Genomic DNA, 13,115 nt, shown 5'->3' with positions numbered 1-13,115 from the left:
CCCCCCCCCCCCCCGATTAAATTGTTTTTTAAGTCTTATGAATCAAATTGTTTTAAGTTCAGAAGAATATTTCAGTCACATTATTAATGCACATTAGCTACTTTTAGCTGCTTTTTATGTCAAAAATTAGTCACTTTGAAAAATTTTTAAAGTAAATTTGTCCTCACAGATCTTCGAATAATAAATAAAAAAGCTATACAATTTAATTTAACATTATTTTTTTCCATTCATGAAAGATTCTATATAAACATTTTACAAGTCAGATAATTTTGAAACTGGAGTTTTGCGGCTACCCAGCTTATGTGAATTAACTCTAGCTGTGGTTGTAATACTTATCATTATTGCAATTAACTCGATGACTACAATTAGGAAAAGTATGTCATGAAAAGATGGAAATGTACTGAGCAAATCAGATTCGGATTTCGGCATATCAGGATTGATTGATTCAACTACTGGGCTCTTAGCGTCCTCTTTGTTTCCCTTATTATTGTTTGTTCTGCTTTACGTACATCCACACCCATTTCCGTTTCCAGTGTGATGAATTAAGGAAAGTAGATAGCATAATTTCTCTGAGGAAGTAACAACCTCTTACAACTGTGTTTCTTCACAATATGAAGATGTGTGACATGAAGGTCTTCGTTGATACGGATGCGGACGTAAGACTTGCTCGAAGACTTCGGAGGGACATAACGCAGAGAGGGAGGGACCTGGAGGGAGTTTTGAAGCAGTACAGTACGATGGTCAAGCCTTCCTTTTACTATTATATCGCTCCTCTCATGGTCCACGCTGACATTATCGTACCACGTGGAGGAGAGAACGAGGTGGCAATAGAACTCATCGTGCAACATGTTCATACTCAACTTCAGCTGGTTAGATTTTCTTTCGTTTCAGATTTTCATTACTCCTTATTTTTCATTATTGTGCCAGTATACGCCAGAAATATCGGGATTTGCAAGTGGTCGTTCGATTTCAGTGAAACTTGGTGGAATTATTGGGAATGGTGGTCTATCAGCTCGCCACCTGGTGCCAATAACTCGAAATAGAAAGAGTAGGCACAATTTTAAAGATATATTTTAATTTTTGTATAAAATTGTTTTTACGATTGTTTTGTGAAGTATAAAACAATGATTGAGTACTACAAACAAAACTTCATTAAAAACAAGTAGTTTTCGATAGAACTTCAATCTTAGACAGTGAAAAATCACATTTTTTTCAAATATGTTTGAAAAAAAAATATTTTACTATTTCCTGTGAGTTTCCATGTATTGTAAGCTTAAATAAACTTTAATTAATGTATGTAGCGACAAATTTTATCCAGATTATGCAAAGAATTCGAATAATAGACGATTGGAATTTAAATACGAATTCTAGTCCAACTTTTGGATCAGATTTTTACATAGTAAATATTTCATGTATAAACTAGTAAAAATTTACTTTTAGTTGATTTTTGCTTCAAAACAAGTCCATTTAAGTTTATAATCTTTTGAAAATCACAATAAATATTACAATCATTGTTTTTTTGTTATAAAAATATTTCTGTCAAAAATTGTGTTTTTCACTGCATAATATGTAAATTCCATGTAGAAATCTTTCATTCCGTTATAGACTTACTTTTATTATCCAATAAATGCTTTAAAGTTCACAAAAAAAACGTTAAAACACTGTTATGCACAAATTAAAATACATCTTTAAAATCATGCCTATTCTTTGTAGTTCGGATTTTGTTCACCAGATGGCGTATCGCATTTTAACCACTCCCAATAGTGTCACAGTGGGAATGGTAGTTGACCATGTCGCCATCTAGTTGTAAAAATAAAAACTAAAAAGAATAGGTAGAATTTTAAAGATGCATTTTGATTTTTGCGCACAAGTATTTTAACGATTGAGTTTTGATGTTATGTTGTCGATGGAATGACGGGGTTTGATCTACTGACTGAGGGGAACTAGATTCATTTTTTTTTACTGGTTCGATTCCCAGCGGGGCTAAAGAGAAGTTTTTTTCTTAGCTAAAAACTATAAACATTCTGGTTTAGACTAGTATATCAAAATGCGCCATTCTGTCGAGAAAAACTTGTTTTTAAGATTGTTTTTCGGAATTCAAAACAATTATTGAGTAGTAAAAATAAGTCTTTATCGAAAGAAAAATTTATTAGATGGAATTTCTATCATATAAAGTGAAAGAACAAATTTCTTGTCCAAGATGTTTTCCTCAAGAACACAAATATTTCACTATGCCATGTAAGTTTCCCTACCTTCTTATATTATTTTAATTGAACTAAAAATGATTACATTTTTAACAATGTTACGTAATATTTTGCGAACCCTTCCTTCCCCCTGAAGAAATGTCTTCTTCATTAATTTGTTTATAACATAACTAATTTTTCCTTGTTCTAATTCACTGAAATTGATTTTTAATTGGTTATTACATTCATTTATGACCGGGTTTAATGAATTTGAAAGTCTGAAATAAATGGAATCACTAAAATTTTAGAGAAAAAAGTTAAAAATTGTTGTTATTAAATAACAAATGTTGTCTTAGTTGGAGCGAAATATCTTCTGTTACTCATTATACCAGAAAAGCCTAGGGCTCTTTCTAAAAAAAACATCAAAATCAGTCCAATATTCATAAAAAAATTGAATTCAACATTTTTTTTTACCTTTTTTGATTCAAAATTTAATAAAAATTGAAATGTCATATTAAATCGTATACTTTTACCTACAATACGTTGAAGTTTCATTAAAATTGTTGCACAATTTTAGAAAAATCGATAATCTAGAAACAATTAGTTTAGCCAAAATTTCTAAAGACGTAACTCCTGCAATTAAAAAAATTCCAAATATAAAATCGAACGACCACTTGCAGATGCTGAAATTTCTCTGACGTATACGGTTCTTATGGCTTTCAGTAATTAAAAATTGGGTTTCTAGAGAGGATTTAAACTTAGGGAGAAGCTGGCTAACTCCTGCCTCGGACAACCCATGCCATCTTCCCTTTATATGCTGCCAGATACGCCACAAAGTAAAGGGCTTCACACTTTTATAAGAAACAAATTTACGCACCGCGACGAGTTTATTTTTTACTCCAAGAGACTTATACGACTAGTCATTGAGTATGCGTTGTCACTTCTACCATTTCAGGTAATTTTATTATATTATTTATCAAAACATTTTTTCTGTGACTTATAATGCGTCAGCGAGGAGATGGATTTAAATAGATTGCATTTTTTTGTAAGATTACTGTGTTCTGATAAAAAAAAAACTGGCCGAAACTATGAGTTTCTGTTCGGGCCTGCAAATCCCTAAAAATGAATGTATTGTGTTGAAATTTGGGGAAAATGGGTTTTTAATATATAAGGGCTCGCCTGTTTGCCCAATTGATTTTTTATTCTCTTTAAATAGTGCAATGTTATTAATTTTAAACTTGAAATGTAACTGACAACAAGGCTTTAGTGCCCCGATTTAAATGCAGTTAATAAAACGGCATTATTAAAACAATGTTAAAACCTAAGTGGACCAGACATAAGACCCTTATATATTTTGAAACATTTTCCAAAATTTCATCACAATATATTAATTTTTCGAATTATAAAGCAGCTGAATTTAATAACATGTAATAGGTCACGTGGTAGATTGTCACATTCCTTCAAAGCAGATCCTGATCTATCGCTATTATAATTTACACTTATTTTAACAATGCAACTATTTTGCCACTATTTTGAAAAAAAATTACACTAATACTATTATTTTTTCAATTTTTTTGCTAATGCCACTATTTTCCACTTTGCCTTTAAAAATATATTCAAATTTCTTCACTGATTCGCTAAAATGACATTTCCGTCGTCTCAAAAATTGAAATTCAAAAGATTTTAAAGTTTTTGAATTTTTTAAGAAATTTTAAGAGATTACAAATTTTAAGATAATTCACGGAATTTCATGGGATTTTGCTAGATCTATGCGATTTTGCAGGATCTCCAAGGAACTTAAATTTTTTTAAAGTTTCAATGGATTTCAAAGGGTTTAAATTATCTTACAGTATTTTGAAAGATTCAAAGAAATTTATAAAATTTCGAGGAATTTTAAAAGGGTGTCAAAATCTTTCAAAGATTCAAAGGGGTTCAAGGAAGCTTTAAGGAATTTCTCGAGAACTTTAGGGAGTATATGAAATTGATTGAACTTTAAGGAACTTCCATAGATTTCAATAGATTTCTACATATTTCATTACGTCTTTCGTTTCAAGGGATTTCAAAGCTTGCAGTCTATTTTAAAAGATTTAAAGTAATTTTTTTTAGGAAGTTTGAAAGGTATTGTTGTTTCAAATATTCCAAGGAATTTTGCGAGATTAACAATTTTTAAAGGCTTTCAAAGAAATTCGCAGAGTAACAGAAGATTTCAAAGAATTTTTAAAAGGTGTTCAGTCCAGTATATCAATGATATTTAAAAGATTTCAAGGAATCCTAAAAAATGTCTCGAGAACTGTAGGGAATAAATGAAATTACATAAAATATCAATGACTTTAAGGGATTTCAAAGCGTTTTAATATATTTTGTGGGTTTTTATAGGGGTGTCAACATATTTCTAGGGATTTTACCAATTTTAAAGGATTTTAAAGAGTGTAGTTTATTTTAAAAGTTTCCAAGAAGTTTCATGAGATTTCAAAGAATTCCATAGGATTATGGAAAATTTCATGAGAGTAAAAAATTGCCAAGTAATTTCGACTGATTTCCTAAGATTTCAGAAGATTTAAAAAAGTAAAAAAATGTTAAGGAATTTTCCAATATTTGAGGGATTCGTAGGATTTTTAAAGAAGTTAAGATATTCCATACATTTTAAATAATTTTCTGTGTATTTAAAAACTTAGGGTATTTTGAAAGATTTCGAGGAATAAAAAAATATATCAAAGATTTTAATTGTTTTCAAGGGACTTTATAAGATTTTGTGAGATTTTACGGAATTTCAAAGATATCATCATTGTTGAAGAAACGTTGGAAATATTATTGGGAATGGTGGTCTACCATTTCGCCACATGGCGCCGAAAAATGGAACTAGAAAGAGTAGGTACAATTTTAAACATGTATTTTAATTTTTGCATAAAAGCGGTTTTACGATTGTTTTGAGAAGTATAAAACAATTATTGAATACCAAAAACCAATATTCATAAAAAAATAGTTTTAGACAGAATTTCCATCTTCTACAGTGAAAAAAGCCCATTTTTGTGAAATGAGTTTTTAAAAATATACAATTAATTCATTATTTCAGGTGAGTTTCAATGCATTTTAAGCTTAAATAAACTTTATAATAATGCATGTAGCAACCAATTTTATCCATATTATGTCAAGAATACGAATAATAGACGACTGGAATTTAAATACGAATTATAACCTAACTTTCAGATCATATTTTTAAATAGCAAATATTTCATGTATAAATTAATAAAAATTTACTTTGATTTGTTTTTTGCTTCAAAATCCTTTTAAGTCCATTTAAGTTTATAATCTTTTGAAAATCACAATAAAGAGAACAATAATTTTTTCGTTAGAAAAATATTTCTTTCAAAAGGTGTGCTTTTTCATTGTATAGTAATTAGATTCCATCTAAAATACTTTGTTTCTGATAAAGACTTATTTTTATTAACCAATAAGTACTTTAAACTTCACAACAAAATTGTTAAAATACTTTTATGCACAAATTAAAATGCATCTTTATGTGTCTATTCTTTCTAGTTCGAATTTTTTTCACCAGGTGGCGTATCGCGGTTTAATGTCAATGATATATATATATATCAGAGATTTCAAGAAATTTGAAGGTATACGGGATTTAACCAAATGTAAGTCATTCATATGAATCCTAAATAAATTCTATTATTTCAAGGCAAAGTGTGTTTTTTTCTATATCGGTTTATTCAGAAGTTTGGATAAAAATTCCAAATTTGCTAGAAATAAATACGAAGCATCTGGGAAATTTTTTGGAAAAACGGTTTAAAAATCGTGTTTGATTAGACTGACTTGCTCCGTTGCATTTTAAAGCAAAATGTCCAACAGCAAAATTAGACTATAGGCAAAATTTGCAAAAAGTTAAAAAAAAAAGAACATTTTATCTCTGAATCTGTTAATTCTACGAAAAAATATTTGAGATGTTAATATTCAAGTAGACGCAATTTCGAGTGATACTAAAAAAAAAATGTTATGGCCCACTAAAGTCGACCACTTTAAAACATTTTTATTATTTTCTTTTTCCTTGTAATTTAGTCCTCTATTATTTATTTAAAAAGAAGCTTGTTTGGTTAAAAATAGAACAAATTAGTTTTTTTTATAAGTCATAACTATGAAGTCTAGAATCTTTTTTATGTGATTCACGTATAACTTATTACCTTTTGGAAAATTACTTCTACTTTAATTAATATCTAGAACAATTTTTCATAACATTAACAGATTCTAAAGTACAGACACACACTTAAAAATCCGATTTTCAGCTTTTTTTGTTGAAAAAATCAGGTTTCTTTGAAGAATCATAACTTACCTGTTGGAGAACGAAGGTTCTTTTTTTCTTATTTTTTTCAGAATTGTATCTAGTTTAAATTTGCTTTTAAAAATGTTCTTCCTAATGGTATGTGTCAATCGACTCAAACGTGATTTTTATAACATTTTTCTAAAATATTTCCGGGATTCTATTAATTCAGTTTGCATTCAAGTGAAAAAACGAGAAAAGAAGAAGAATAGAGAATATTCTGTGAAGTCTGCGATAAGTAAATAGTAATTTTGATTATTTATGGACTAAAGAATAACATTTAAAATAAATATTGAAGTACATTTTTAATATTTTTAAAACATAAGGTTAGAAAACTGGAACTTTTGCTTAACAATAAAGTTAATAATCGATTGCACACTTTTTGATTTCAGGCGAATTTCATTAAATTCGTGCTACACATAAGTTTAATACTTGAAAATTTTAGGACATTATTTTGACACTATTTAACAAAATTTTGTAACACTATATTTTTTATTTCTGAAGTAAGTCGGAGGCCCGAAAGAGTGAAATTTGTTTTTCCTTACAGGAAATTACAGTAGAAACACCACAAGGTGTACCTTATCTAGGCAAGCGAGCTGCAACTGATAAAATATGTGGTGTTTCTATTTTGCGGGCTGGAGAAACGATGGAGCAAGCAGTGAGGGATGTGTGCAAGGATATACGAATTGGAAAAATACTTATACAAACCAATCTACTCACAGGAGAACCAGAAGTAAGAAAAAGTTTCATAGTCAGTCCCCTATCCCCCCTTTTTCTGAAAATCTCCTGTAATCTCTATATTTGAGAATTTTGTCCATTTTTTCCCCTTTTTCTTTTCTTTTTTCTTTTTTTTTTGAAACAGCGATTAATTTTTCAACAAGTATAGGAAACTCGCAGCCACTAATAAAGCAATTACAGGCCTCACAGACCGGTCCCCATATCCCCTATTGTGCCCTATATTCAATTAAGGTCCCTAAAGTGCCCTATTTTCAAGATTTGCTCTCTATGGGTACCCTATTTAAGTAACGCACTTTCAAAAAAAGCAAAAATCGTAGAATTTCTGTGAGAAGTAAATGTAAAAAATAATAAGGGCTGCCACACATTCATTATTACTCACTTTTTCAAATGAAGAGATCATATTAGTAATTTTTCATTTAGTAAATTAATTCGTGGATTAATCACTATTCATTTCAGTTCTATAAATATTTTTGAATTATCTTGAATTCTTTGAAATATTTCAGGGCATTTATAAAGACTCCGAAAATTTTTATACATTTCAATAATTTGAAGGAATTTTGAATGGTTCCAAGGAATTTTTTAAAATTAATTTCATTAATTTGAAGTGATTAGACAGCTTTTGAAATATTTTAGGATAAAGCATTTTTTTTAGAGTTTCTGAAGATATGAAACGATTTTACAGGACGTATGAGGTTTTAAAATATTTAGAAAGATTTCTCGTTATTTTATAAGACTTCCGAGGATTTCCATGATTTTAAAGGATCTTGAAACTCTCAATGTGTTTTAATACATTTTCCTTGATTTCAGAAAATATCACCATAGAATTTCACGGGATTTTCTATTATTTTAGAGTAGATTATAAAGAATTTATTTATGAGAAGTGAGGTGTTTTGTATAGTCTTGAAGATTTGTAATTCACCCTGAATTGATCCTGAGGATCACTTGATAAAATGATAAAAGGGTTTGAAATATTTTAACATTTTTTGTTTTTAATTTGTTGGCATTTTCCAGAGCTTTAAAAAGTTTCAAAAAAAAAAATTGAAGCATTTTAAATAATTTAGTTTATTTCAAAAGATTACAAAGAAATTTCTTATTGGTTTAAGTAATTTAGTGGAATTTAAAAGGATTTGAAATACTTGAGGATATTTTTAAAGATTCTCAGGCATTTTTAACGGGTTTAAAAAGTTTGAAGAGATTTCAAAAGATATCAAAGTATTCGAAATATTTTAGGGAATTCAATTTTTTCTTAACAATTTCAAGAGATTTCTAAGGGTTTTAATAATTTTTATGAATTTTAATATTTTAATGGATTTTCAAGAATGTTTCACAAGACTTTAAATTTTGTAGGGTTTCGAAGATTTGAAGAGATTTTAAAATATTTTTTTCAATTCATTTCGAATTCGCCCAAAGTTCTTATTTATTTATCGTAAAACCTTTTAAATTCTTTTGAATTCTTCTATATTCACTCAATACTATACAATTGAATTAATTTTTCCATATTTTCAATTGTTTTTAATTCACTTGATTGCTTTTTAAATTCAGCTTGCTTTTTCAATTAATTTTATTCCGTTCTTCATATTTCTCTCAAATTTCTTTGATTTTACTCAAATTTTATTGTACTCAATGGAATTTTTGGATTTTTAATATTTTTTCCAGTTCATTTGAATTCTTTTGAATTTAATTTTAATTGTCTTGTAGTCATTAGTCACTTCTTGTTCTAGAAATTATTAGGAATTCTTTTAAATTCTTTGGAATTATCTTCAATTTTTAATCTACTTAAATCCTTATAAATTCACTCAATTCTACTTAATTTAGGGAATTTAAAAAATTTAAGTTTATATTTAACTGATCCCTAATTTTATTAACCTCATCTTGAATTCTTAGTCATTTCATCAATTTTTTTGAATTCCTTTGCATTTTTGCAAGCTTATTTTGAAGTTACTGAATTCAATGAAGTTTTTTCAAATCTTCAAATTCTTTTAAATTCATTTGATTTTCTTATATCACCTTGGATTCCTCTAAATTCATTCTAGTTTTACGGAAATCAAAGTTTTATTGTTGTTGATTTTTAAAATTTTTTCAATTAAATTGAATTGTTTTGAATGTAACTTGAATGGTTTTAAAATCTTCTGAATTTATCCTGAGTTTGTTACCCGTTGAGCGCGAAAAAAGTACCCTATGAACGTGACAAAAATACCCTTTGGTCTCTATATTTTATCCCACAGGCATAGGGACTGTGAGGCCTGGAATTATGATTAGCTTAGAAAAACTATGATAAAAAAAAAGATAAAAACAAGTTGCCAGCGATTTGTGCAAAGCAAATAGGAAAAATAAAAACTATCATTAATTATGGTTTTTAAAACATTCTTTCTGTAATGTAATCCCTGTGATAGTTATAATAAGTAAAGTTTAAAATTATTTTTTGTTGAAGAAATATCTCCTTCCCTCCGCAGGGAATAGAACCACAGAACTTTCGATTTCTGGTCGCGCGCTTTTCCCTTGAGCTGCTAGACAGATCGAAAGAAGAATTTTTATTCAGAAATAAGCATTATTTTTCCAGGTGTTACAAGTCAATGTTTTCAAGGAATCTGTATCATCACCAGAGAATAACATAAATTCTTAACGTCTTTTTAGACTAAAATGAGCTATGATTTAAAATTTTCCGGAAAAAATATCTGCTCTTTCGCTCTGCTGGGAATCGAGTTCTATGGTTCGATTCCCAGAGGAGCAAAGGAGAAGATCTTGTTTTTTTTTTAGAAAAAGTTAAATAAAATTCTTTTAAATTTATAGCTTCATCTAGTCTGAAAAGACGTTAAGAATTTTTGTTTTTTCTCTGATGATAATACAGATTCCTTTTATAATAATTATTAACAATATATAAATTATCTAGCGACTTAATTTTTTCGAATCTCAGGCATGTCTAGAACATTTGTTTTGTCTTTAGTTATACTATCTGCGATTACCGAAAGACATAAAGGACTACAAGGTGATTCTGATGGATGCGACAGTGGCGACTGGGGCCGCGGCGATGATGGCCATCAGAGTTCTTCTCGATCATGACGTTGGAGAAGACAATATCCTACTCGTATCCCTCCTGATGGCAGAATCGGGCGTGCATTCAATTGCCTACGCCTTCCCACAAGTGAAGATCGTCACCTCAGCTGTTGATCCCGAGATCAATGAGAGGTTCTACGTCCTCCCAGGAATCGGTAATTTCGGGGACAGATACTTCGGAACCGAACCTTCGCTCATCGATGATTAACGTAGTTTGAGCTGGTGTGCAATTGGGACTGAACTTAAATTGATTATAGGTAGATCATATTTGCATTCCTGGACTCTGTCCGCCAAAACAAGGAGTGCCCTGTTTTCTTGTACTTATTTCTATGATAAAGTTAGCGATTTTAATAAAATTTATCAATTTACAAAGCTGTTGTCCCGATTCCAAAACCGGCAGCTCCCGAACTTGAAGATTCGCCGATAGCATCGTTTGGTCGCAAGGGTCGATAACCTCTGGCACTGGCGCGAAATGATCGACGCAAGCTGTCTAGATTGGAGGGTCCCGGGTTATTACTTGTTGATGGTTGACCCAGTAAGTATGTTATTAGTCTGTCGAGGGCGGCCAGGTCTTCCGTTGTGCTAGCCTGCATCGGATTTTGAGAACCTTCCGTGGGACGAGGAATTCCTACCTCCTGACCAAGTACTTTTCCCTTTGGATCCACTTCTCCTACGGCGTTTCGCAATCCGATTCTGGGAGATATCTAGCAAAACAATGATATGGTACAATCGATTGCTATGATTTTAATTTCGACGGTTGTTATAACTTACATCTTCTGGTCCATGCTGGCCATAACTGGCTCGTTGAACTTTGCGGAAGGTGTCGTCGTCGATTGCTTCGAGAACTGCTTCATTGAGTGTTTGTTCCAAGGCTCGCTTCTTTGTCTTGCTCAGTGCATCGTAAAAGCTGCAGAACAATTTAAAAGCCATTTCTTTATTTACAGAAGTGAACTAGGAAAGTAGTTTTTCGCAATTTTTAAAAAGAGCTTAAAGGATTTCCAGGGAAATGTTTCAAATGTTTTATAAGAAATTTTAACAGATTTTATAAATTTCAAGTCAGTTCAGGGAATTTCATAAGAAGGAATTAAGGGATTTGATAATATTTCAAAGATTCAAGGAGTTTTAAGAGGTTCAAAGAAATGTATGTGATCGCAAAGAATTGCCTAAACTTCATAAGGATTTTGAAGGATATCGTAGGATGTAAAAGGCTTTATAGCATTTTTAATCGTTCAACGGAACTTGAGAGAATTTGAAATATTTTAAAGAATTTGTATTGGATTTCAAGTGATTTTGAAGGAATTTCAATAAATATAAGAGGGTGGCAGCTGGACCATTGTAGATTTTTATTTTTAAGCGTACATTTTGAATTTAAAGAATTTTAAAATGCGGTCTTGGAAAACTTAAGAAATTGAGAATTAAAAGCGTTTGAAATAAAAAATTTTCGATAAAATATTTTTCACTTGATCAACTATAAATAGAAATTAATTTATTATTTTAAAAATTAAACTTTACTTGAAGTATCATAAAGTGAACAATAATTGATTCCTTAGTCGTAAAAAAATGTAAATAATTTGAAACTGAATTGTTTGCAATAGAAAGGCTTGAATCTTAAACATTTCAAAGAGCTTTTAAACTTTCAACATTACGATTTTAATTGTTCTATTTAAAAGTAAATTAATTTTTAAGTGAAGTTGTTGAGTTTTTATGTATAAATGAGGATTGACTACTTATTATTTGTAGTGCAATTCGAATATTTGTTATAGATATTTAGTGGTTTTGAAATGATCCAAGATTAATTTAAAAATTGAAATGATTTCAAATAATTTAAGCGAAGTGTGTGTTCCAACAAAATTCGGCAGATAGCCATGGCATAATTTAAAAAAAGAATGTAGATTTTTTTAGATTTTGACTACAAAATTTATAAGCTTTTAAAGAATTGTGAAAGGTTTCAAAAGAATAATAACATTTTCTTAAGATTGGTAGGAAAATTGAAAATGTTTTTTTATTTTAAAAAATTTGAAACAACATGTAGATTTTTCAAGACTTTGACATAAAATTTTGAAGCTTTTTAAGGATACCTACAATATTTAAAATTAAAATAAATCCACTTCTAATGCAAAAATTGGTCAGTTATAAAAATTCAATCGTACAAGTTTTAATGTTTCTAGCTTAAAACCGGTTTAAATACTATAATTGATTTTTTTTTAAATTGAATCATTATGTTTTTCAATTCACTGATTGCTTTTTTAATTTAGAGCATTGAAAATGATGAAATGGATTTATATTTTTTGGACAGAATCTGAATCTTTGAATTCTACAATTTATAAAAGTTAAAAATTCTAAAATTTTCAAATTTTATCAAATGAAAAGTATTAGTACTTCCTTTGCATTTATAGGTGTAAGTTATTGAGCATTTGAATACAAATTTTGTAAATTAAACTACTTTTAAACTTCAATTTTAAAAGTTCTATTTTCAGCGCTTTAATTTTCAGTTCATGTTTCATTAGTTCAAATGGAAAAATATACCAGGGATTTTTCTCTTCGATTAAAACGGCGACCCTGTCGCCGTTGTCTAAACATTACATGATGTTCTTATTTATTTCAAAGAATTTGATCAAAATTAAGGGCATTTCTAGGATTTTATAGATTTGAAGAGATTTTCTAAATAAACTTGACGTGATTTCATAGGATTTATAAGATAGGATATTTTAAAAAATTCCAATGGATGGCAGACGATTTTCAAGATTTCCAAATATTTAAAATGATTTTTATGTAAATTCAATGATACAGGCCTAAAATAAACACACAAGAGGGGATGT

General features: G+C 29.4%; 2 protein-coding genes across 2 annotated transcripts in view; one reads left to right on the top strand and one right to left on the bottom strand.

The window, feature by feature from the left end:
* The window catches only part of LOC117182735 (uridine-cytidine kinase-like 1), a 26,672-nt gene extending 16,004 nt beyond the window's left edge, over nt 1–10,668 (top strand). Inside the window, exons 7-10 of the mRNA XM_033375841.1 lie at nt 618–869; nt 2,929–3,138; nt 7,052–7,237; nt 10,187–10,668. Coding sequence (XP_033231732.1) covers nt 618–869; nt 2,929–3,138; nt 7,052–7,237; nt 10,187–10,504 — 966 coding nt within the window. The 3' untranslated portion in view covers nt 10,505–10,668. The remainder of the gene's footprint in view (nt 1–617; nt 870–2,928; nt 3,139–7,051; nt 7,238–10,186) is intronic.
* The window catches only part of LOC117182734, a 25,002-nt gene continuing 22,529 nt past the window's right edge, over nt 10,643–13,115 (bottom strand). The window contains exons 11-12 of the mRNA XM_033375840.1: nt 11,068–11,203; nt 10,643–11,000 (exon numbers count right to left, since the gene is read on the bottom strand). Coding sequence (XP_033231731.1) covers nt 10,662–11,000; nt 11,068–11,203 — 475 coding nt within the window. The 3' untranslated portion in view covers nt 10,643–10,661. The remainder of the gene's footprint in view (nt 11,001–11,067; nt 11,204–13,115) is intronic.

This window comes from Belonocnema kinseyi, chromosome 2 (genome assembly GCF_010883055.1).
Source record: "Belonocnema kinseyi isolate 2016_QV_RU_SX_M_011 chromosome 2, B_treatae_v1, whole genome shotgun sequence".
NCBI lineage: Eukaryota > Metazoa > Arthropoda > Insecta > Hymenoptera > Cynipidae > Belonocnema > Belonocnema kinseyi.
Note: the sequence above shows the minus strand (reverse complement) of the source record. Positions and strands in the feature narration are given on the sequence as shown.